This window comes from Vulpes vulpes, chromosome 11 (genome assembly GCF_048418805.1).
Source record: "Vulpes vulpes isolate BD-2025 chromosome 11, VulVul3, whole genome shotgun sequence".
NCBI classification, from domain to species: domain Eukaryota; kingdom Metazoa; phylum Chordata; class Mammalia; order Carnivora; family Canidae; genus Vulpes; species Vulpes vulpes.
The window spans coordinates 7,859,606-7,885,541 of record NC_132790.1 but is presented as its reverse complement, the minus strand read 5'-3'; the positions used below and the strand labels follow the sequence as shown (position 1 = coordinate 7,885,541).

At 50.0% G+C, this 25,936-nt stretch overlaps 1 protein-coding gene across 6 annotated transcripts in view; it reads left to right on the top strand.

Moving 5' to 3' along the window:
- Positions 1-25,936, top strand: part of NAV2 (neuron navigator 2) — a 399,361-nt gene that overhangs the window by 59,787 nt on the left and 313,638 nt on the right. Inside the window, exon 1 of one of the 6 annotated variants that reach the window (XM_072725406.1) lies at positions 5,411-5,546. The exons of the other annotated variants lie outside the window; for them this stretch is intronic. Coding sequence (XP_072581507.1) covers positions 5,496-5,546 — 51 coding nt within the window. The 5' untranslated portion in view covers positions 5,411-5,495. Of the gene's footprint in view, positions 1-5,410; positions 5,547-25,936 lie in introns of those variants that run through there. 6 annotated transcript variants of the gene reach the window in all.

The window sequence follows — 25,936 nt, the reverse complement described above, 5'->3', positions numbered from 1 at the left end:
CAGAAAGCAACACATTCAACCCCGTCCAGGGAACACACTGGAGGCGAGATGCCTTTACATAATTCTTTATCCGAAGGAAAAAAGAAAACGGGTGGGGGAGGGAGAGAAATCCTTTGCCAGCCCAGGCCAGCCCAGCCCTTTCTAGGGGCGGATTCATTCATTTGCGGGCTTGTCAGTGTGACATTGTGTCTGCCCTCCCGAGAGCCATACATCTTACTTTCAAACTCTCCAATCGCCTGGGACCCCCTGCAGACCCCAATGTTCCCAGTGACCTTTTGGCCGGGAGGCTCACTCGCCTCCAAGGCTGCCAGAGGGGAGATGGCACCTCCCGGGCTCACCCTCCTTGTCCCAGCTTTCTTCTCCAGGAAGGATTAGTGCTTTGCTTAAATCTGACTCCCAATTCCTAAAAGGCCTGCCAGCTGTGTACTTCCAGGAGTCTTTTATTTGCACTTTTATATATCTTCCTCCGTATCCAGCCGCTCCAGGCCCTCCCAGAAAGGGAAGGAGACTTAAAATAATCCTGAAAGCCACTTGCCAAAATGTCTGTTTGCAGATTGTCTTCATCCTCCCGGGGATGGCATTTCTGAGACTTCCTTTCCTGTGTATAGTATGACAATAGGGGCAGGCCTCCCTCCCCCCCCCCCCCCACCCCGCCCCAGGGATGCTCCTGTTTGGTGGTTTTGGAGCTGATTGAACAGAGCCAGTCACTCTCCTTCTCTGAGCCTGTGTCTGCAAAATGAGAAAAATCACTTCTCTTAGCATTGCTGTGATGAGTAAGTGAAAGGTGCCCTGTGCGCTGCTTGATAAATAGCCACTAATAGGGCTAGGATTTTCCCTTGACAGAGGATGCTAAACTCTTCTGTGCTATTTTACTACTCATGCCCAGTTATTTGGGGAAAAAAATATCATGGGCTCCCTATGGTAAGCTATTAGAGTATTCCCTCCCTCTGAGGTGGCACACTGTTCCTGGTCTTTCCTTTGTCATCCTTGTGCCATGTAAAAGCAGACAACTGTCCACAGTGAGCCTCTCGTGTGGGCGGAAAGGGATCAGCCCACGTTCGTTTGGGGCATTCTAGAGAGCCCATTCCGTCTGATGTTCCCCGGGGCTGGCCCCCGCAGCGTCTGAACTTTCCCCATTCGTCACTGCTTTGGCTCAAAGAGTGGAAGACCCCTGTTAAACTGGAATACGTTATCTGGGAAACACATTAAGCCATTAACAGCTGGACACAAATTAGTTTATCAGACGGGGGCTGGGCTTGCAGAATGTGGGAGGGAAAAGGAACTTTACAGATCATCATTTTAGAGGTGAGGGAAAGGAGGTCTGGGAATGAGCAGGTTTGGTGGATGCCTGGCCTCAAACCTCACCTTCTGGCCTGAATCTCTTCCCCTCCTCCTTCTGCCTTGAGGAACAAGATAGACCCTCCAGCTTTCATTCAGGAGATACCTGTCACATGCCTCCCCTAGCTGAGGAGGCGCTGAGAATTCGGAGAAATGTGAGAGTGGGCAAGACAGACGTGGAAGTAAGCAAGTGCTGGGCCATGTGGGGCACATCCCTTGGATGCTGGGGAAGGGAAGGTCTGGAACAGGATACTGTCAGCAAAGGGCAGATCCGGCCTCTGGGGGGTGACTACCACCAAGAGTTGTGCAGTACTGGGACCTAGGGCCCTACCTTGTGGCTACCATGAGAGTACAAGAGAGGTCACCATCAGGGATCTGGGCTCAGCTAGGGGTCACTGCCTGCAGGTGTCAGCACTGAACAGTCAGGTCCAAGAAATGGATCCGAAAGCCATGAGCTGAAAAAGGAGGCCAACCATTCAGAGGGACAAGACCACACATTCAGGGCAGACCTTCACAAACATTGTTCCCCTGGCTTTGGCCCATGTGGTCAGCACGGGCTGATCTCTTTCCCTTAATTCACATCAAAGGACTTGGTGGAAGATCACAGAAATAGGAGGAAGGAGAAGAAGGGTGCTGAGAGAGGCAGCGTGGGGTAGGATGAAAAGCTCTCCAAGGTGTAGGAGGTTTTAAGGGGCTGCTTCTATTTCTGAAAATCTGCAGGGTCCTGACGCCTGCTTGGGTGAACTCAAAGCCATGAGACCCACCCGCTGCATCTTCAGGTTGCTGGTGCTATGAGTGGCATTTTCTCTACACCACTCCTTGCCCAGGTCCTCATTCTCTATCCCCTGCATGATTTCAACAGCCTTCTAACCGGTCTCCCTCTCTCCAGCCTCAAACTTTCCAAACTTACCTTCTTGCTGCTACTAGAGAGGTCTCTCCTAAAATGGGAAGTCAGTCAAATCATTCCCCTGGTTTATAAGCATGAAGGGTAGGATCTCCTTTACGGGGACCTAACCTGCTCCAGCCTTACAAATAGCCCCATTTCCTGCCCTTTGATCTTCTCCTCCTGATCACACAGCACCTGCCACACTTTTTCACCACTCTCTACCCTTACACGTGCTGTTCCACCTTCCTGGGATGCTTTCCTCTTGTTGAACCTTCCTGCATCCTTTCAGATGCAGGTCAGTGTCATGTCTGTGAAGTTATTCTATGCTCCCCAGTCTTGTTTATACCTTTTTTTTTTATGGCCCATTTGTCTGGCATACAGGCATACAGCCCCCTTTGTCGCACCTGCCACATGGCCCTGCAACCGTCGGTGTATGTGTCCATCGTTCAATAGACCATGTTTGTGTGTAGTAGGGACTCCCCTCTGATTCTCAATACCCAGCACAGAGCTGGGTACACGCATACAGTAGATGTTCGAGGAATGTTTGCCAAATGAGTCAGGTTACCTATGGTCTTTGAGATCTGAAAGGCAAGGCCACAGGATTCATTCTTTTTCATTAGAGCTCATTACCCTCTCTACCTCCACTCCCTGCTGCTTCCTTGTACCATGAGTAGTATTTTCCACCTCTGACCAGCAAAGATTTTGATCAGGAACTAACTGCTCATTCAATTACTTTTTTTCTGGGGATGTGTCTTTTTTGATGTTTTTGGGGCATCCTAGAGAACATGATACACCTATAGAAGCTTCCTCAGAAAGTGCATAAATGCCCAGCGTCCTAGCATTTTCCTACAATGAAAAGTTTCCTGGACTGCACATCCTCCCACCCAGCTCCAAGAGCCCCTGGCTTAACACAGCTGTGAGAGATAACTCATGTTTTGCTCTCTTGGCCAACAAGATTTTGTCCAGCTTTATTTTCAGAGAAAAAAAAATCGTTATTTTAAAATCTCGTTTTCCAAAGCCATAAGTATACTTCACTATGGAATACGCTTTCTCACATGACATATGCTGTCCCCCTTCTGCGTTACCCTAGGATGTGCCCCATCCGTTTTAGTAGCATATATCCCTGTCTATGTTTCCCTTTCCAGAAATATGTGGGGAGATGGACATAACAGGGTCTTTTGCAGTCAGTCAGTATAGGTCAGGGCCCAGGCAGGATGTGGGATGTGCTGCCCTGGTCTGGCTCTGTCCTGTTGCAGAGGAAGCTGCAGGAATTTAGGACATTGTCAACAGACTTTCGTTTGGGAAACATTCTACTGAGCTCCAACTATGTGCCACACTGTTCCAGGCACTTGGAGATACCATGCGGGAGCAAAAGAGACAAGGCCCCTGCTTTCCTGGAATTTGTAGTCCACTGGGACAAGGCAGAAAATAAACAAGAATATGAGTTAGTGGGACACCTGGGGGGCTCAGTGGTTGAGCATCTGCTTTAGGCTCAGGTGGTGATCCTGGGATTTCAGGATTGAGTCCCAAATCAAGCTCCCCGCAGGGAGCCTGCTTCTCCCTCTGCCTGTGTCTCTGCATTGCTCATGAATAAGTAAACAAAATCTCAAAAAGAAAAGAAAGAAAAGAAAAGAAAAGAAAAGAAAAGAAAAGAAAAGAAAAGAAAAGAAAAGAAAAGAATACAAGTAAGCTATGGTCACACAGTGAACAGGACAAAGGAAAGCAGTAACAGAAGAGTGTGGGAAGGAGAAGGTCACTCCATTAAAAGTCAAAAGTCCCTTTGAGGAGGTGACATGAGAAATGAGACCATAGGCAGGTCTAGGGGGATCAGCGCTCCAGGGGGAGGTACTGTCAGGTGCAAAGGTCCTGAGGTGGGAAGGATTTCAGTGGAATGTTAGAGAAGAAAGATGACCACCATGGTTAGAGCACGGTAGGCTAAGGGAAGAGGGTGGGGGATGAAGTTGTAGGTCATAAAACACGGATGGGATTTTTCATCTTTGAAGGGAAACCAAATCCTGACAGCTTTAGGCAGAGCAACATTTCGATCTAGTTGGCATGCTTGGAAGATCACTTTCAAAGGGTCAGGACCCATTTTACCACCTCCCCTCACCTGGAACGGTTTCAACTACTGGAAGCAATTCCGTGAATTCTCATCATTGCTCTCCATTGGGGGACAGCAGGTGCCCATCCTAAAATGTCACCGTTGCCCAAGCCAGACACCAGCACTCAGGTCTGGGTAGCCCGTGCCATCCTGCGTTGATTCCTGAGCCTCTTCACCATCCTGAAAGTGGCCAGGGTGGGGGGGGGGACCCCCTCCCCCCTGCCAAGGGTTGGACTGGAAGGTGAGGGGCCCCTACAATCTCAGAGGAAGCCACAGGGGTACAGGGGCAGCCCCCCCTCCGAGAAAGAGCGCGCAGCAGGTGGGGCGCGCAGAAGAGGAAACAAAGGCCACGCAGCCTCTTCCCCCGGCTGCCTCCGCTGTCATCACCTGCCCCCTCCTCCCCGAGGGCCACGGATGTCCTCCCCGTGGCAGCGGCCAGGTGTGTTGGAGAACACTCGAGCCCCATCCTTCACGTAGCAGGAAGGGGGCCGGGCCGGGGCAGGTGCGGGGGTGGGGGGTCCCGGGGGGGGGGGGGTCCCCGAGGGGCTCCTGCCACGCAGCTTGGGGGAGTCGGGCGGGCGCGGGCTGCAGACCCGGGAGCCGCGGAGCGCGCACCCCCGGCGGCGCACGGACCCCGGGGACCCTGGGCGCGCGCGTCCCCGAAAGAGTTAAGCGGCTCCCCGGCAGCCCTCAGGCCCTGCCCGCCCCAGCGCTGCGCCGGGGGCCTCGGCGGGCGGCCCGCGGGCCGGCGAGGGGGCGGGGAGCCCGGGGCCGCGACTCCCGCCCCCGCCCCCGCCCCCGCCCCGGCGCGGCCCCATTGGCCTCCGCGCTGCGAGGCGCGCGCGCTCGGCCGCAGGGGGAGTTGTTGGATTTGGCGGAGGCGGGGCGGGGGCGCGGGGCGGGGGCGCGGGGCCGGGCGGGGGCCGGGGCGGGGGCCGGGGCGGGGGCCGGGGCGGGGGCCGGGGCGGGGGCCGGGGCGGGGGCCGGGCCGGGCCGGGCCGGGGGGCCCCTTCCGCAGCGCGCTCGGCCGCCGGGGCGGGCGGGGATGCGCGGCCGGGAGCGCGGGGACCTGCGCCGACGGGCCGGCCGGACCTGCGGGGCGCGCGGGCAGGTGCCTCGCCGCCCTCCGGTGCCCTCCTCCCTCCCCCTCCCTCCTCGCCCTGCAGTAAGATGAGCGTGATGCTGTGGCGCTGGGAGCAGAATAACACCACCATGAAGCTGGTAAGGTGCACTGCAGACCCCTCCCCGGGGGCACTGGTCCCCTCCACCCCCCCACCCCCGGGAACTGCCTCCCACGGTGCAAAGCCCCTGAAATGCATTTCGTGCTTGTTGCTTCCCTTATTGTTTGGAAGCTGGATTCCAGGCTTTTTTTTTTTAAAACCGGGAAAGTCGATGTGTGCATGTGTGTGTGTGTGAGCGATTGAGGGGGTGGGGGTGGGGACGGGTGCAGTTTCCCGGGTCCCTTCCACCTCCAGATCCCCGGGGGTGCCCTGGCCTGCGCTCGGGGAGGGCGTCCCGCGAGGAGGTCTGCGCCCTCCCCACCCGTCCCGGGCCCCATTGTGTGGGATACTTGGGGATGCAGGCCGGTGTTGATGCCTCCTGCCCTCTGGCTTGTTTGGGGCTGGGGGGCTGGGGGGTGGGTGGAAACCCGGGAGCCCAGCTTGAATAAGCATCTGAGCCCTGTTCTCCCGCCTCTCACAATGGCTTAGTTTTCTCTCCAGCGTGCAAGAACCATCAGGCTGCAGGTACTTTTCCCTCCTCCGTTTTCAAAAATAACCGCTCCCCGCTCCTGGGAGGGCTTAGGAGAGCAGCCTTCCTCTCTCTGCTCCAGGAAGCCTGACTTGTTTCTCCAGCCCAAATGTAATCAGAAGGCTCTTCTCTGGGTTTTGCTTTTGTGATTTTTCTTTTTTCTTTTTTTTTTAATCTGATGGTCTCAAGAGGACCCTAATTCCCCATTGAAGTCAGCCAGTGCTCCGGCCAAGTTAGCTACCCACTCGGATGTCGGCTTCCTCCTGAGGAAAATGGGGCACGTTCTCACCTTGTATTGCCGCGGGTGTGAGGATAAGAAACCGTATTTGAAATTTTCCTGGCACGTAATGAGAGCTCAGTAAGGAATAGGTTATCATTAATAAGCTGGAATTCATACTGATTGTGCTCTTTAAAGATGCTACCAAAAAAGTCAGAGCCGCTACATTGAATATCAAGATGCAAAAACAAGCTCAGCTGGTTTTTCGTATAATGAACTTATTTGTTGGAAAAATGGCACCTTGCTTTTCATACTTCTTGTGTTATGTTTGGCCTGCCTAACTTAAAGCTACTATTTTACAGCTTCTTTTAATGTGCTGTAACATTAGCAGACGTTATGCACCTTTGCTGCACTATGTCAGGACTCCAGTTGCCTAATCCTTTCCTGGAACCTTTTTCCAACCAGACTGTTGTGGGAGAACCCAGAGTTTTACACATTTTCTCTCCGAGCCACACCTGAGATGCCACTCTAGACGGTAGCACGGGGAAAGGTGGGGCCCAGGGTGGACTAGCTAGCCTTGGGCTGCCAGACCCAGATGCTTCTGAGGAAGAGGAGAAGAATGACTTGGCAGGCAGGGGAAATGTGGAGCAGCCCGGGGGACAGAGCTTGGTGGCAGGTGGCTGTGGCAAGGGCCGGGATGTGTCCTCAATGCTTCAATATAGCCTCCTTTTTACCCTATGGAGGGAGCTTTCCCCAGTGTGGGTCAAAGGTCAGCCTTTATTGGGTCTGTCTGGGTCTTTAGACCTGAGTCTCACTTTTCAAATTAACTGTGAGGACCACCCAAGGGTAGTTGAGGTCCACCAGACTACTCCTCTAGCCCGTGGGGGAGGGGCCCACTCCAAGTTGTACCAGGAAGCTCTGGTAGGGCAGCCCGTACTGTCCTGGTGTCCCCAGCCCCCAGGCAGGAAAGGTGATGGCTGCGTCTCTGCATTCACAGAGCCTCACGCTGAGGCTGAGGCTTTTCTGCAGAATCCTGGAGAGCATGGCCACACCATTAGATGACACATGGTTAGTTTGCCTCTCGTTCGGTCACTGACTGACTGGGCGATTTGCCAATAATCTGTAATTCATGTACTTACTGTGCGCAGAGCCCGGCGGTGCTGGGAAGCTGTGCTCCTGGGGGCGGGTGGGGGAAGGCTTCGCTCTCGGATGATCCTTGGTTCGAATTCCAGTCTGGTCACTTACTAATCTTTGAATCAGTTTTCCTCTTTCCCAGGTTGTGAAAAGATGAAATGAGAATACAGAAACAGGATCCAGCAGAGTCTGTTGAGACAGGGGTGTCTGTACCGGGAACAGCTGTTGTTTGCTTATTATTATTATTTTCCCTCCATTGTGCTGTTGGGTGAATGGTTCGGTCTTCTAATGAGCTTGGGGAAAAGAAACCTTTCTTACCTTTGAATCATGAGTGGCCCTCAGTAGGAAGGAGCTCTCTGGGAACATCTTGGAAGTCAATTGTGTGTGAATAAGCGTCCCAGAATGCAGCCGGGGGCCAGAGGTGAGTGTCTGAACTTTTATCACTGCTGCAGTTCAGTAAACATGAAGTCAGTTAACCCACAGCTTGAGAAAATTCACCATTCTGATTGAATAAATGGAACCAAAGGTTTTGCTTTATCTTCTATTTTAAGGCTAATTGGATCAAAATAAGGCCAAGAGTAATTAGAGGCAAAACTTGAATCTTGGTGTGTTATCTCTGCAGGGGAATGTCAGAAATGCACCTGCCCACCTAGCGTAGAAGGCAGTAGCCAGCAGATCTTACATCTGCCCAAATCCCACCTGACAGGGTCAACTGGGCCTTTGACAGAAATGAGAGGGGCTGACTGCTCAGACCTAAAACACCCACTGGGAGGGGTAAGCTCGGGGCATACCCCCAGAGCATGACATGGGTGGTTCTGACATCCTTTTCAGGTCCCCTTCTTTTAGATCCTTCCAGCGTGGGAGGGGCAAGGAGAAGCAGTGAGGCCCCTTCTGGAACAGCGTATATCTGAGAAGCAGCAGAGCCAAAGAATGGGGAGAGAACAGGCCCTGAGAGTGGCCACCCTAGCAGCCTTACCTGCCCTGGGAACAGAGCTAAGTGTTCCAGCCAGAGACACCTGCAGTCACAGCTCTGCTCAGGAAGTGCTATCCTGTGACTGGGGCCAGTTGCATAGCCTCTTACTGTGAGAATTGGGAAGAAGTGTATTTGACAGGCGGTGCATGGTCACTCTCAGGATTAAAAGATGGCCAAGTAGTGTTGCACGTCTCCATGGATTAAAGACACAACAGAAATACTCCCGGTCTCCCGGTGTTAATTAACAGTGCTGAACTCTTGGGGGAGATTACCAGGGATTTTTTTTTTTTTTTGGCCCATACTTTTCCTCATTTTCCAGATTTAGCCAATAACCATACATTGTATTTATCAAGGAAAGATAAAAAATGTTACTACTAAAAATAATCCTATTAATAGCTAACATATGCTGAGCCTTTACTTTAAGCTTTATTCCACTTCATCGTCACCATAATCCTGTGAAGTAGAAGCTATTATTAACCCCATTATTCAGATGAGGATGTTAAGGCTCAGAGAGTCAAGTGAGTTGCCTAAATTTCCAGGAACAGAAACTTGTAGAACCTCCGCGTCGTCTGATGGCAAAGTCTGTGCTTCGAATTCTTCTATTGTAATAGCCTGGGTACATCCTGGAGCGCGGCTGGGGCTTCTGCTGAGCTCTGTATATGAGATATGAGTATGCCTATGCTCTACAGGGCTGGGTGCCTCTATCAGTTGCTACCCCCTGTGTCCCCCCTTTGCCCAGGGAGATGCTGTGATTGAGGTGGAAAGGAAAAGGGATCCTGGGTTGGATCATCGCCCCTCAGTGTCCTGGAAAACACTTAATGGGGCCCTTCCTCAAAATGAAGGAGAGATTGGCTCAGAATGAAGAATAATTGAGAATAATGATGATCAGGGAATGTGCCTCTGACCTTTGACCTTTCCCCCCTGAGGTTGGTCAAAGACCCCCTGGGCCTGTCCCGAAGCCAGGCTAACAAGCAGATTAAAAGAGGTCAGTGGGTTAAAGGGCCCTGGCTGCCTTTCTGCAGTTACATTGCTCCCTCCCAAAGGCAAGGATGCCATGGACTCTGCGGGTCCTGGGCTCCCGGGTCCGTGTTTAACATCAGTGGTCTTACAGCTCTTCCTCATCTTTCTGTGCAGAAACCGATTCTCTTAACAACTTCTAGGTTTTTTTCTGCATAAAGCTCGTTTACCTCTCATCTGTAGGTGCTCCCCTCTTCTGCTGGAAAATATCGGTCGATTGTACTCTCAGGGACTTGGAGAACTTTCTCCTGCTTTCCATTAATTATGACTGGCGTAGGTTTTACCCATCTCCCAGGTACTGAAATCATGTCCATTTTCTGTTAATTGCAAAAAAAAGTCTCAAGAGAAGAAATTCTGTTCTTTCCTGGAGAAACCAGGTTAAAATACACAGGAATGTTTCCACCTGTATTTCTGCGGTGGGTAATGAGCCATCATAACCTTGATACACTTTTTGGAATTGAAACCAAAGCATATAAGGAAGGTTTGGGTCTGGTTAATTACTGGGAAAATAAAGAATTAGATATTGGGAAGGGAAGAAAGAAAAACCCTGAAAGTAGTAAGTGGCTTCCTTTAGATGGCATTTTGAGGGATCACGTTTTCCTTCATTTTGGTGTTAATGGAGACACAGAGGTTTATAATTGGTTTCTCTGGTGACGCAGCTGTCTTGTGTGGACTCAGAAAAAAAATTTCTCTTTTTCCTTTCCTCGGTTTTGTTTCTGGCTTCTGTCATATATTGCCAACCACCCAGAAGGCGTGTGTGGCTAAGCCTTAGGTCTCTCGGCTTGTTGGGTTGTCCAGGACGTGGGGACCAGACTGCTTGATGCTCCTGGCTGGTGCCACATGGGCTGTTCCCAGGGGTGGTTCTTTTTGACTCAGGTGTGGCAGATGTGACGTTCTAGGAGATGCAGCCAGGGAGATGGAGAGGCCGTGAAATGAGGTGAGGGGTTAGAATGAGTCAACAGGGGCTGTTTAACCAGGGAAACAAGAAAGTGGTGGAGAGAGATGGGAAGGGTGGGCCGTAGGAGACGGTTGTCCTTGCCACCGAAGATGCAAATGGTCTGTGGTCGTGACGCCGTGGCATGGGACAGGAGCTAGCCCCTGTGTGAGACAGGATCTAGGTCACAGGGAGAGAAGGACTGCGTGCTCATGGGGACCAGGGCAGGATCCTAAACGCACCTGAATCCATAGGAAGGCAGGTGCTTCGAACGGGGATTCTTGCCAGCTCCAGTGTGTGCCCTGTCTGCAGCCGGTCCGGGGCTGGGGCTTGGTCCTCAGCCGCAGCTCCTGGCAGCTTCTCTGGCATTGTTAGGAAGTTTCCAGAATTCAGACTGCAGACTAACTTGTTCCGGGTCAGAAAGGTTTTGTGGAATCCTGCTCACTAGTGGATGAAGTCTGACCCCTCCAGGGATACGGGGCCCTCGAGGTGACAGCAGCACCCTGAATCTTACCGCGCCGGGCCTCCAGGTGGAGGTTGTTCAGTGCAATTAGCATGGTGGGCCCTGGGATTTCGCGCTTTCACTGCTCCCTGGGACTGAATGCCTCTTCCACCTGTCCATGTACCATCCTAGCTTCCGAAGCTCAGATCAAGCCCCCTGCCCTCCGGGAAGCCCTGCCTGACCACCCCACCCCCTGGCGGGCAGCACTGCTGGCCCTTGTTCCGTCGCACAGGGCCCTAACTCCCGAGCTGTGCTGCCAGAGCAAGGTTAGGAGTATAAGCAGCCAGCCTCAGTCTCCTCCCAGCTCCACCACCTCCCGCACTGGGCCCTCGAGCGGGCTACTCCCTCACTTCTCTGAGGCTTTTTCTTCGCGATGGTGATAACGGTTCCAAACTTGGGCCTGTTGGGGGTTGTTTGATAAAATAGGTCTTTTGAGCAGCACCCAGCACATAGTAAATGCTCAATAAATATCAGCTTTTGTTATGATGCTGCTGCTACATTCATTCATTCAGCCAGCAAGCATTGATATGATTAATGATGAAACATTTACTGCATACCAGGGGAGATGCTGCTAAACAAAAAGAAATTTTTGCCTGCCTGGAATTTATACAGGCTCCCCGCTCTATCTGAAAGTAGAGTATTCCTATGAAACCTTTCGTAAGACAAAAAAAAAAAAAAAAAAAAAAAAAAAAAAAAAAGCGAAGAAGCAATTATCATTAATTTGTATGGAAATTTTTTTTTGAGTATTCCCAGATCCAAAAGACAGCATTCTCTTAGGCTTTTCTGATACCTTAGGACATCTATCTTGCTAATAGAGACACAAAATAAATCGAGAGAGAGCACAGATGCTCACAGACACAGTTCACAGCTGTGGGCTTGATGCTGAGACGCTTAGTTCCCGGGTAGGGAGCTCGGTGGCACCACTCGCTCCTCGGGAGAGGCACCGCCTCTGTCAGGGCTTCCTGCAAAACAAATGCAGAATGCTATTTTCACTTTTTCCCTTTTTTTTTTGTAAAAATGAATATCCCCTTCTCATGTTGTTTTGGTTGGTGAAAACAAGTATCAATGTAGGTGTTTCATAACAGTAAGGTGGCATAATAGGAACTCCCTAGAAGTATTTTAAAATATCTGTATTTTAGTGAAAGAATCAAATGATAAAATATATATTCCTTTTCTACGGTGCTAAGTGCTATGGAGAAAAATACATCAGGGTAAGAGGGATAGGGAGTCTGGGGGCGGTCACTATTTAACATAGGGTGGTCGAGGAGGGATTTGCTGCAATTGTGACATGACTGTAATCATTACTATTACTCCCCAGGGAGATGTAAGTATGTGCCCGTATAATTGATTATCCAAGCCAGGATACTTCTCTGAGTGGAAGGGGGCACTATCAATAATTGCAGTGGGATATGGGTGTAAACCGGGCCTGTCCTGGGCAAAGTGAGATGCCTTTATACGTAAACTTGCTTATTCCAAATATAGAGATTGGCTAAAAAGATAGTGTGGTGTCAGACAGACCTAGATTCACATCCTGGGTTCCCCTACGTTCTAGCTGTGAGGTCTTGGGTGACTCCTTTCATCTCTTTACATGTCAGTTCCCTCATCTGTTATGCATATGTAATAGGGTTTTAGTGAGAATTAAATGAGGGAACGCAAGTAAAGCATTCAGTGTAGGACCTGACACCTCACAGGCTGTCAATAAAAATTCACTACCATCATTATCATCCCCAAGGGCAAAAATTGTTCTTCCTCGTACCTTTCGCTGTGCCTGGGAAGGGGTTAGGGATGTGCAAGGTGGATTCATTAACGCAGCGTTGGAAAGTCAGCTAAGCAGTGCCCTTGGGAGGTGAGCTGACTTGACCTGCCAAATAGTTGCTTCCATCCATACTCGTAGAAAGTAAGACTCACAAGCGCTTGGGTGTTTGACTCCAAGCTCAGGTAGGGGACAGCATGCGGGGGCAGCCACGGGAAGAATTAGACAGTCCGTCCAATCCAGGACTAACAATCTTGGGAAGTTACTTCAGGAAGGGGCCCACGACCAGTGGCCCCCAACAATCCACTTCACAATGGAGGAAACAGGGACCCAGAGAGATGAAATGACCTGCCCAAGGTCTCCTCGCCTGTAACCGGTTTTAATGCGTCTGCCATTACCCACCCTGCAAACGGCTGTAGCCAAGATTGTACAGAGCAAGAGGGGAGCACTTAGAATTCCACCTGGAAAAGCCATGTTTCTCTGGAAATGGGCCACAGATGACGTAACCTTGCCGTATCCCATTACCCGGTACTCGGCTAATCTTGGTACGAAACTTGTTTTGGTGAAACTTAAGCCTGGGGAAGCCAACTAAAGTACGTTACTTGCTCACTGTTGAATGCCTCCTAGACTTGGGCTAACTTTTCATCCAAAGAGTAAGGTGATATTTCCTGAGATAGCAGTGAGTTCATGTTTTGAAATTAAATGAACTGAGTTTATTGCATTGGTTGGCTTTTTTTTTTTTTTAATTTTATTTTTAAATGCTAACTGCCATAGTAAGTGTTCTCTCTGCCAAGTAATGTCTGGCTGCTGCGTGGGGAGGAGCAGGGAGCTGTAGACACAGTAGCCTTCAGTTTTTAGAGGTTGCCTCACTGCCTCCCTTGTTACGCCCTCTTGCAAATTGAGCCACATTATGGTTCAAGGAGGACCCCTTCTGAATTAATTGATTTCTGGACCCAGGACGATTTGGGGACCAGTAGGTTTGTTTCCTGTTGTACTTCCTGAGTACGTGCCATGTTCTCTCTTCTCTCCCGCCTTCCCAAGATGCTTATCACTCCGTAAAGGATGGCTGCCTTCCTGCCTTACGCCAGGTAAGGAGGAGAAAAGTTCTCATCCATGGACACTCTTGGACAGCAAGCTGGTCAAGAAAAGAAAAAGAGCATGAGTATAATTAGATAATGTTAGGAGTTTGGAGTTTGGTGCATTATCCTTTCACTTAATTCCTGGAATTTTCCGGTATTATAAGACTATGGAGATTGATTTATGAGTCAAATAGGCTTCTTCAAGGAGGCTGTTGGAGACCACTAAGGAGACCATCTATGGTGCAGTTCCAGGATGTTTCAGGAGCTAAGCCCTATTGATTTTGTCTTCACAGTAGCTGCTGTGGATAAACAATCCCACTTCCCATGCTACCCCCTTGCTTTCAGCCTACCTTGACTCTCTGCAGACACCCATTAAAGCATAAGCCCTGGTTGGCAGGTGGGAGGATGGTGGTGGAGGGACAGCAATTGACTCTCCATCATCCCCACCGCAGCACCTGGCACACATTGTGTGTTCAGCGAAGGGGGCAGTTCTAACCTCACCATTCTGATGTGTCAACATAATGGAAAGTTGAATCACCTAAAATGCTGGGCTGTTTGTTGTAAGGTTAATGAAATAACTCGAGTGGGTCTGAGCAGTCGCTGGCAGGGGTTTCTGGGTGTTGGTTCAAGGTGCAGTCTGGCTCCCTGGCAGTAGAGGTCCACTCCAGATCCAGTGTTGGTTGAGTGTTTCTGGGTTTGTAGCTGCTTGGGATGTCTAAGGCAGTGGCAGTTATTCTAGGAGTTTCCCGCTGTGCTGGCTCCTGGGTGGCTCCCCAGGTAGATTGGGCCCGGGAAATACAAGGCATGTGGAGATCCACCTTGTACCTTCCAAGGAGGAGAGAGTGGTCGTTTCCCTGTCTCCCCATCCTTCCCTTCCACCCTCCTTTATGACGCACACACACGGACACACACATGCACATAACACAAGATCTTGACTTACTGTCATCAGAAACTGGGGTTCTGGACTGAGGTCTGGAGCAAATAACCAGGCCTTTAATATCGGAAGTCAAGCTATCATGAAGTCAAGCTATTGTCAACTATTTCTGCCTTTTACTGTGTGTCCCCGGCTCGCAGTTACTGATTAAAGGTGGGGTTAACTCACCGGTACTGTATGTGAGGTATAGCTATGCTTTGGCAGCAGAGGAGTGTGGGGGTCTGATTGATTCTGATAGTTAATGTTGCATTAGGAAGAAGAACCACTGCAGCCCATTCCACCTGTCCCTGTTTCAATTTCATGGCCTGAGACTGTTGGAGTGGTGGTTTCACAGTTGCTCCAGGTTGTCAGCATTTGGTGTGTCCTAGGTGCTGGGTTCAGTTCTGGGGAATGCAGAGATGATGGAGATGTCCTAGCTTTCCTCCCAGGGTTTATGCTTTGGTGGGCTTCTCTCGATAGAGTAAGTCAAAGCTAAGGTGTTGGCATGGGGGAGGCATTCTTTGGGCAGGAGTCTTGTGGAGGGAGAGTCGACAGGGCTGGCCCACTGATGGTCACAAACAAGGAGTGGGGTTAAAACTTCTGGAGATTCCCCTAACCTGGGGAATTTGGACTGCGGCAGTGTCACCGAGAGGAGCCAGAGAGCCAGGAGGACCAGGTTGGAAAGACAGGGGATTGAGACATTACGGGTTGGTTTGGCAGGACCATGCTAGAAGTTATTTATATCATTTTTCAGGTTTTACTGAATGCTCATCTAAACTGTGGTCCAACCCATGCAAGAGGATGGGAATGCAACATAAATCAAAACTGAGCCCTCATCCCTTCTCTTTCCTGGGGACAGAGACAAGTGGCCTTTATTCACCTCGTGAAGCACCTTATAACTCCCCAACTCTAGGACTTGTGATAAATTCTAGAGAACATGACTCAGGTCCGAGTCCAAAGGAAGGCTTCCTGCCTTCTCTCCCACGCATGGGTCACAAGGTTGAGCTAAATGTCACCTGCCACCTGGGCTCCCAGGTGGACGTGCTAAACAGAGAAGAAAAGAGGGCCAGGGGTACCTATGCTCCAGAAGTGAAGGAGACTGCAGGGAGCCTTTGCTCTAATTCCTGCCTTTGAACCCCGCTTAAGAGTACTGATCTTTGCCAGGTCAGATTAGATGCCGCATCTCCCATGGGGGTGGGGGGAGAGGGAAGCCAGAAACACAGAGGGTGCTTCCTTCTTCGGGGAATCCAAGAGGGGTCTTGGGAAAGAGGGAAGATGGAGAAGGTCCTCAACAGGCTCCCTGCCGTCAAGTTCTTAACAGACCAGCCGGGGAGGCCGGACTGACACAGGGGAACACTTGTGCAAATCATCGAGCCAGAGCTGTGTGCCAGGTACTCGCATGCACAGGGAGGCTGTGTTCCCGAGAGCTGTGGTCTGAGGCGGGACCTAGTGATCCTCCAGAGGGTGTAGATGAAGTGCTCCAGGAGATCAGAGGGAGACAGCCTGGATCGTGCCTGGATTCTGGAAACCAAAAGAACTTGGTCCAGATCATTACTTGACTCGCCTAGGCTTCAGTTTCTGTGTCTGGAAGGTTGGTGGAATCTTTTCTTGCCAAGAATGTCAGAAATCTTAAAGAGCTATGTGTGTGATAACATGACGGCATACCTACAGAGGGGCTGGCACGTAGCAAGTGCTGGAAAAGTCGGACTTCCCTGACTTCAGACACGGCCAGGGTGGGCGTCCTTAGGGAAGCCTCGCACATCTCGGACCTGGTGCTGGGCTTGCAGAATGAGCAGGATTTGGAGCAGGAGAAAGGAAGGGTTGCCAATAGGGTGAGTGGCAAGTGTAAAGACTCACATTTTCTTGATTTTATGAAATTTCTCTCACAAGTTAGCAGGAGAGAGGATTATGAATAAGACCACCTGGTTCTCCGAGCTCAGAGATAGAGGCCTCGCTGTCTTCTCCTCAAAGGACCCAGGATACTGGTCTCGCTTTTTTACCTTCTCCATTCTGAGCAGTGTGGTTCCAAGGACAATTTAACATGAATATTTCAAATTTAATATGTCCCAGATATGGGGCTGCGTAAGCCCCTCCGACCATCTCCGTACCTCGCTCTTTGCACTTCTGTAAGCCAGGCGTTCTCAGCCTCCGCACCGTGCACATGTGGGGCCCAGTAATTATTTGTCGTTGGGGGCTGTTCTGGGCATTGTGGGATGTTTAGCAGCATCCCTGGCTTCTTCATCCCTGCTAAATATTACAGAATATTATAGAATATTATAGAATATTTAGTAGGCCTCTAGTGGGGATGATCAGAAGTGATTCCCTGAGTTTCCGGATGTCCCCTTAGGGGGCAAAATCACTGCATGTTAGAACCACTGCAGCAACGAGCCTTGCCATTTCCCAGCTGCTCAAGCCAGAGCTGCGTCTCTCCCTGGACTCCTCGATTCCTCCTTTTCCTACACACCTTCGTTCCAGTAGGTGGTACTTCTGTTTGCACCTCCCCAGCGGGTCTCCAGCTGGACCACTTCTCGTTTTCTCTGAGACAGGACACCATCATCTTCAACCTCAGAGAGCTTCGGTGGTCTCCTAACAAGTCCTCATAGTCTCACTATTGTCTGCTTTCAGTCCAATGTCTGTGGAGTACCTGAGGGGTGACAAAAATAGAAATGGCACCACTTGGTGTTCCTGCTTCAAGTACACTTCAGTGGCTTCACTTTCCACGAAGAATAAAACCCTAACTCTTCGCCGTGGCTTAGAAGACCCTATACTATCTCCTTTGCCTCTTCTCCTCTCTCTTCTGTATCCTCTTTGCTTGCTCGCCAGCCTCCAGCTGCACCGTCTTGCCTTGAACTCACCAAATCTTTCCCTTCCCTCCTAGGAGTGCACCTAGACTATCACCTTGGCCTGAGTGCTCTTCCCACTTTTCATATGACTGGCTCTTTCCCATCGGTTGGAACCCAACCTAGTGGAGCTCCTTCATAGAGACCTTCCCTGGCTTGTCCAGCTGTCTCATGTAGGAGTGTCTTCTCCAAAATCTCAGTGCCTTGTTTTTTCCTTCAAACATCTCTCCTTCATCAGATTGCTGGCCCCCATGAAGGCAAGAATCCTGCTTAACTGCTTTTGAACATGTCTCCACTACCAGGCACAAGATAGGTGTCCAATATGTGCTGACTAAACGAATTAAGAAAGAGAGATGCCATTGATCTTATAAAAAAATTATTCACGAGAGATGGGATCCCTGGGTGGCGCAGTGGTTTGGCGCCTGCCTTTGGCCCAGGGCGCGATCCTGGAGACCCGGGATCGAATCCTACGTCGGGCTCCCGGTGCATGGAGCCTGCTTCTCCCTCTGCCTGTGTCTCTGCCTCTCTCTCTCTCTCTGTGACTATCATAAATAAATAAAACTAAAAAAAAAAAATTATTCACGAGAGACACACAGAGAGAGGCAGAGACAGAAGCAGGGGGAGAAGCAGGCTCCCTGTGGGGAACCAAATGCGGACTGAATCCCAGGACCCCGGGATCACACCCTGAGCCGAAGGCAGATGTTCATCCACTGAGCCACCCAGGCGTCCAGAGATGCCATTAATCTAGTTTAAAATTGGTAACAGCACATCTCTGGAATTAGACTTCTGATAAAATAAGTAATATGCCAATTTTCTTCTTGGAACCTCTCAGGACTGTCAGCAAATGCCTGATAAAGAGTAACTGCCAAAGAAATAATCTTTGAATAAGTGAATCAATCACTCATTCTTACATTAAGCATTTATGTAATAAATGTCACGTGAATACGTAATGATGAACATAAACAGACTTTAAGCAAGCAGTTGAAAACCCAAGGTCATTCTTCGACCTTCTCAGACCTCTGTAGGGAAGGTTTGATCCCCCATCCTCATGCCTAGCTGCAAGTGTAAGGCACTGAGGCTGTTTTCAGGCATTATTCAGCCAGTGTACAAATGGCATACTACCTGGCCCCTAGTACATGATCAATGCATGTTTGTTGACTTGAGTTGAATCATCGAGGCACTGACGAAAAAGAGAAGAGAATTAGGTGAATTTTTATAGAGGGAGGCGTGCTTATGTCTTGCCTTGGAAACAAATCAGGAACTCAGCAGGTCTTGATGAGAGCCAGGCAAATTTCATATCCCTGAGAGTTTACTATCCAAGGGGAGAGAGATGCAGACTTTGGAGAACAGGATAGCATATACGTCTACTAAGCAGCAAAGTACTATTTTGAGTATCTTCTGAGTTGCTTTGAATTAGTATTAGGGCTTTTTTCTCTTCTTTCTGGACCAGACTCTCAGCCGTAAGAAGCATGGAGAAGTAATGAAGATTCTTTACATTCTCAGACTGCTTTCTGGGAATCCTGCAAAGTCCCGACTTCTTCTCTGATTACTCTTCTCATGGCTGAGTTCAAGAGCATTTTGCAAACCCGGACTTTGAATCTGGGAAAATGCTTTATGGCCATTTTTATGACCTCAAAGCAACCCACTAAGGCAAGTTATTTCCCTGTCTTTGCCAAAGGGGAAAAACCAAGAGTCTGGTAAATTGCCCAGGATCTCCCAGCCTCAGATGCTCACTTGTGGGCCGGCCCTCATACACGCGGCCGCTTGCCGGCTCCTTCCATCAGACGTGCTTTGGCTGCTCTGGGAAGGGCCTGTCAGCAACCTCAGCCCACATTTCCATGGACCTCATGGTCTTCCTCAGGAAGGGGGGAAGGCCCATTCCAGAGAACCATATACTGTTAAAGCTGTAAGTCTTCAGGGCAAAGTTCTAATCCAAACCAATCCTTTTATACTTGGGCCAACTGAAATCCAGAGAGGAAAAGTGATTTGCCTAAGGTCACAGCCCAAAGTCTCCTGACTTCCAGCCCAGCGCGTTTTTGATTCCAACACAGTTGTCTCTTATTAGAAAAGTGTTCTCAGCACCCACGAGTTTCATTCTTAGGGGCAGGATAGTGTAGTGAGCAGAACAAGGGTTGGTTTTTCTTTTTTGGGTTTTGTTTTGTTTTGTCTTTTGGGAGGTAATTAGGGCACTTAGGGCAATGGCTAAAGCAAGGCCTGCCTTGGCTCCTGTTCCAGCCTAGCTGTTGACCATGTGACCTTGCGTAACCCATCTGGACCTCAGTTATTCTCCTCTGTGAAATAGGGATAATCACAGTACTGCCCCGTGTGCTGAGGAGTAAATGGATTGATATACCTAAGGTCTCAGAAAAACACTTGGCACAGTGTAAGGGCCACAAAATATTCTTGTCACCGTGTGAATCCCAACCGCACGCTGACTGTGTGACCCTGGGTAAGTTATCTGACATCTCAGAGGCTCAGATTCCCCCTCCGTAGGAATAATTCTGGCTCCGCAGGATTGGTCAGTAGATTTGAGGTCGCACATATGAAGGCACCGGCCCGTACAGGAGGTGCTGATCAAGGGCCGGATCTCTTACTGCTTCTCTAGGGGTGAGGATGCTGAGCTTGTGGGTGGTCCTCACAGCGTCTGCCACCGGGTGGGTGCCTAAATTGCTCCTTTTTCTGTTTGTGAAAGGGAGGGGCTATTAGAGTTGGATCTGCTGCTGCTTCCAAGGAAGCCCTTTCACTTCAGTGACATTTGTTTAAAAAGTACTTCTATTTTCTATGAGTGAACAGGCACTGAGCACTTGCGAGGCGGCAAGCCCTGTTAACTGTGCCTTTACATGCATCATCTCATTTACTCTGCACGACAGCTCGGTGACATCAGTGCTGTTGTTATCCACACTGTATACATAAGGATACTGAATCCCCAAAGATAGTGACTTACCCTGAGTCCCATCACTAGTGAGAAGGGGAGCCACAATGATTGAACCCGGATCAATCTGGACTGAAAAATCTATACCCTTCACCACTCACTGCTAGGAACTGTGCCAGGCCCTGGTGGCAGATGAGGGCCGCAGGGGTTGACGGTACTCATACCAACGACACCAGAGGAGGATGGAGCACCCCTCCCGGGTTAACCATTACCACCTCACCGGCTGCCAGATGAAGAGGGCATGGCAAAGGAACCCCTCCCTTGCCTTCCCACCCCACCCCACACACTGCGTGCACCAATCTGCTGCAGCCTGTGAGCGTGTCAAGCCCGCCAAGTTCCCTTCCTGGCCAGGTGCAGAGTTCGTGGGAAGCCGATCTTGGCATGGCAGGTCTCCACACCCCGCACTAGGCAGCAGGAAGCGGTGCCTGGAGCCTCTCAAAGGACCACCTTAATCTGCAGAGAGACCCATCCCTTTGCGGTTGGTGAATGCACACAGAAGCAGAGTTGGGGATGCTGTAGAGTTCTTTCTTTCCCTTAGAAAGAGTTTCTGAGTGAGAACATCCGTGACTCGTCACCTTTCTTAAGCTCGGTAAGTGTTTGGGGGCAAGCCAAGTGGTTGTGATAGAAGCTAGGGCTGCGTCCATCCAGAGAGCAGGCCCCCAGGCCTCCTGGAGGAGAGTCGGGCTGGGAAGAGCAGAGCTGTGGCGGTGCTTGGTAGGTGTGGCAAGCATATGGGAAATGGGATCGACTCCACGTTTCATCTCTGCTGTGCTCTGATAACCTGGATCTGGGCCTCATTCCCTCTCCTCTAGAATGGAGATGGCCAGTCCTTCCCACCTATGATTTCTAGTGGAGTTCTGGAAAGGCCTTATGTGAGCAGATACTAACACGGTGCTGAGCCCATAGGAGATGCTTTGCAGGTGTTCGTCCTCTGCTGCCTTCTCTGTATAGCCCTGCTGCTGGGCCCCCATGAGGGAAGGACCACCATGGGCATGGGGTGGGGGGACCTGTTCTTCACATGCACACATGGCTAATTCGTAGACCTAAATGGTGGCAGGAGGTGATTCAGTTCAGAGAATGAAGGGAGAGCCTCCTTTCCTGCCGGTCTCCCTAACACACACATACTTAGGTCCAGGTCTCAGGCTTGAGGAACACCTAAGTCCTGACACTCCTGTCTGCCGTCTGTCCCTCAGCCTCTCTCCTTTCCTCTGGAAGTCCAAGCCCTTGCTCCCGGGGGGATTTGGTTTGAAGCCATGGAGAGCATGGTTCCATCTTGGTGCCAAGCCCAACCCTGTGGTCTGTTGCAGGGGGCAGCAGTCCGTTTATATTTATTTATTTATGATTTATTTTAAATATTTTATTTCTTCATTCATGAAAGACACACAGAGAGAGGCAGCGACAGAGGCAGAGGGAGAAGCAGGCTCCATGCAGGGAGCCCGATGTGGGACTTGATCCCAGGACCCCGGGGTTATGCCCTGGGCCCAAGGCAGATGCTCAACTGCTGAGCCACCCAGGCATCCCAACAGCACTCCTTTTAAATAAGAACAGTGGTCCCTTTTCTAGGACCACCAAAGACTCAAGCTCTACCGTCTGGCATGCACACCAGGCGTCAGGAAGGATGGAGTAAATAAAGCCTCCACTCCTCCTTGCTGCCACCCCTCTGCTGCTCTCTGAGGAAGCTGGGAAGCAAAGGCCTTCTCTGCAAGCTTGCCAGCTGCTATGGAACTCAGCCTCTGCCGGGATGCGGGCTCTGGTTTATGTCTCCCTTTGGGACATCTCTTCTTTATTCAGGACTTCCGGCCTCATTAATAGGTACCTTTAATACTCTTATCTCAGCACGCCTTCTGGGTTTACTGAAGCATAATGCCAGAGCACATTCCTCCCTGGAAGTTACAGTTTGTTCTGGGGAGGTTTCAGGCTCTTGACTTTGAAACCACAGAGTTGGACTGGGATCAGGTTATGGGGGGTGGGGAGGCAGAGGAAGACGGGGTGCTTATTTCTGAGTGAGCCATTTTTCTTGGATAAGGATGGAGATGCTGCCTTGAGCTTGCCCGAATGCATGTCTTATATGCCAATCGGTGACTGCTACACGTGAAGGCGTATGTTGTTCATCTCTGCTTCCAGAATTAGTGGCTGTATGTCTATTCCATTTCCCTCTCACGATGATTGAGTTTAGGAAAGGCGACCAACTCAGCCGAGTTCTAATTTATTCCTTCAGGAAGCTTTGATTCCGTGCGCAAGTGTGCCCAGTCTCTGCTGGTTGTTTTTTCTCACTTTCTGTGGTCTCCACTACCATCACCTGGCCCAAGTCCCTCTTGCACCTGGACTGCTCCACTAGCCAAGTACCTGGGCTGCCTGCATCCAGTTCTGACCCCAACCCTCCATCCAGTCTTCCACGGGTGGCCAGAGTGACCTTTTGAAAACTTAGATCATGGTTGCTCCCTGTTTAAACCTTCCCGGGACTGTCCATTGCATGTAGACCAAACTCCAACCGCACCATCATGGCTTGGGAGGGCCCACGTCATCTAGCCCCTACCTGCTGCCTGATGTTGTCCCATCTTACCTTTTTTTCTTTGTGGGCAGGCACTGGGCATTCCTTTCTGTTCTTTTTTTTTTTTTTTTTCCTTTCTGTTCTTTTCACAATTCCTGGCTCTTTGCTACCTCCAAGCCTTTCCCTTGGCTGTTCCCTTGCCCCGAATATTCTCACCTAGCTCTTCACATGATGCTTCCTTCTCATTTTATCCTCAGAGAAATCTCCCTGACCCCCGAATCGCTCAGCCACTACCTCACATCACTCTCTGTCCTTCCCTCATAACACTCCATGTACGCTGAAATGGTCTTTTATAAAGGCCTTAGCCTGTTGATCATCCATCTCACACAACTTGTAGGTAAGTTCCATGACTTGAGGGACATGTCTGATTTTCTCCTGAATTCCTGGTACCTAGTGCAATATCTGGTCCAGAGGTGGGGCCCAAGAAATATTTGTCAAATAACTGAACAAGCAGGCGAACTACTTGAGCAGGGTCTTCTGAAATGGAACACCTGTGTTTGGAGTTGAAGGAGGTTTCCTTCTTACCTCCCCCAAGCCAGCAAGGCTTCCTCCCCCTACCGACTGTTAGGATCCTACACCAGGTATACTGTGGTTACCTTGGTTATATTGGGTTGCGGTATCTTTCTGATATTGTGTTTCTCGCGTGCTCTCTGTGGTTCTAGTTTTGTGGATAGGCTTTGTGGCTGCTGAAGAGCCCAACTCAGTTGCTGTCTGTAGCAGGTGTGGCCCTGCCCTCCAAAAAATCATGGTGAGCCAAGGTGTTATTTATAGGGAGGATAGCAGCTATTTCTCCGGAAGACATTTTCTCTGATCAAACATATTCTAGGATGTGATTTGTGACATCTCGGCTAAAAATGACTGTGGTAGACCCACAAGGAATTTGGTCTTATCCTGCGCTCTTGGTGGTGAGTCACTTCCTTGGCATTGTTTTTAGCCTTTTCTCTTATTCCCTCTTATGCTGAATTGGGTGGGGGGACCCTAGTTGCCAGTAGCATCTTCATGGCATGGCTTCCCATGCAGGGAAAGTCACCCACTTCCTTTCCCTTTTATGATTATGAATCTGCATCCTGGAGCTCCCTTAGCTCCGCAGCCATAACTGTGGCTAAGGAAGTCAGCCATGGCCTAGTACTACTTCTGTTTAGTGCCAACCACACGCTAACACAGCTATTGTTTCCTGACTTCTTTGGAAGCCACATCCTAAAAAGAGAGCTAGTCCATTTGCATCCCACGAGGGGCACCCCCATTTCAGCTTTAGTGTGTGTATGTGTGTGTATCTCTCCTTCGTTTTGTCACATCTGGTAGGAACTGGAGAAGCCCATGAGTCAGAGAATTGCCCAGAAACTTCTGATCCCCCTCTCTATACTAGAAGGAAAGGCAGGAGGCTGTATATTTCAGCCTCAGTGTCATTTATGTTTATGAGTATTCATAAGGACTCAAACAGGTGTAGGTATTTTTATTTTTATTTATTTTTTATTTATTTTTTTTAGGTGTAGGTATTTCTAAAAAGAGTATATCCAGATACCCGTGTTTCACTGTTAAAACTCATTTATTCGAATAATTTATTTTATTTTTTTAAAGATTCTATTTATTTATTCATGAGACAGAGAGAGAGGCAGAGACACAGGCAGAGGGAGAGGCAGGCTCCCTGCAGGGAGCCCAATGCAGGACTCGATCCTGGGACTTCGGGATCATGCCCTGGGCCAAGGGCAGATGCTCAACCACTGAGCCACCCAGGTGTCCCATTCAAATAATTTATTGAGTATCTTCTTCCTCCCCCCAACTCTAGGAAAACACACACACACACTCACGCACACACACACACACACACTGCATTTAGAGAAGTAAGTTCAACTAAAAACAACCATTGAAATGAATGATTTAGGGATCCCTGGGTGGCGCAGCGGTTTAGCGCCTGCCTTAGGCCCAGGGCGCGATCCTGGAGACCCGGGATCGAATCCCACTTTGGGCTCCCGGTGCATGGAGCCTGCTTCTCCCTCTGCCTGTGTCTCTGCCTCTCTCTCTCTCTCTCTCTTCTGTGTGACTATCATAAATAAATAAAAAAAAGAAAAAAAAGAAAGAGGAAAAAAGAAAAGAAATGAATGATTTAATTTAGAAGGTGTTGCGCTTCCATCTGCCCTCCTCAGTACCCTGTGGAGGAAGCAGGCAGGTTCACTGGCTGCCTTTCCCCGGGCACAGGGGCCAAGCAAATGAGGTTCACTCACCTGCCCCTCCGTCTGCAAATGGCTATCGAAATTCCTCACTTCATCCAACCATCTTCCTCTGAGAGCTCCCAAAGAGAAGTGGGACAGAACAGTATTTAAAATGAATTGTGAACATTCTCCGAGCTTTCTCATACTATCCTGATAAGCCAAGTAGATTAGATATTTGAAATTCCCTGGGAAATATATTTGTAAGATTTAAGTCTGTGTCACTCAAACATCATCATTCTTACACCATAGTCCTATGTCCGACTCCTGGCTTCAGCTCAGGGCGTGATCTCAGGGTTGTGAGATCGAGCCCCACGTCAGGCTCCACACTCAGTGTGGGGTCTGCTTGAGATTCTCTTCCTCTCCCTCTGCTCCTCCCACTCATATGCTTTCTCCTCCCACTCAAATAAGTAAATCTTAAAAAAAATACCTGGTTCAGATGCCTACTCTGCCACTTTGTGTTTGGTGCTTATGGTATGTGGGAGACTTGCTGAGCTTCTCTGAGCACCTGTCTGCTCCTGTGCGGAGTCAGGATAACAGTGCTGACCCTCACCTGGCTGTTGTCAGGTGAGGCCATGTGTGGGCTCGGATATGGTAGGAGTTCTGGAAATAGTTGTCACCTTCCCTTTCAGCTTTCTGGGACCCGTGGGAGGTAGTTCTGACCAGCTGAAAGCCAGTTGGTGTGAACCTGGTCCTAATGATTTAGCCGCTAGGGCTTTCCTCTCCTATTTAGTGGTCCTGCCCTGATTCCCTTCATCGGGTCCCTGGCACAGGCCTCAGGGTAGACAGATATGTTCCAGACCCACCCAG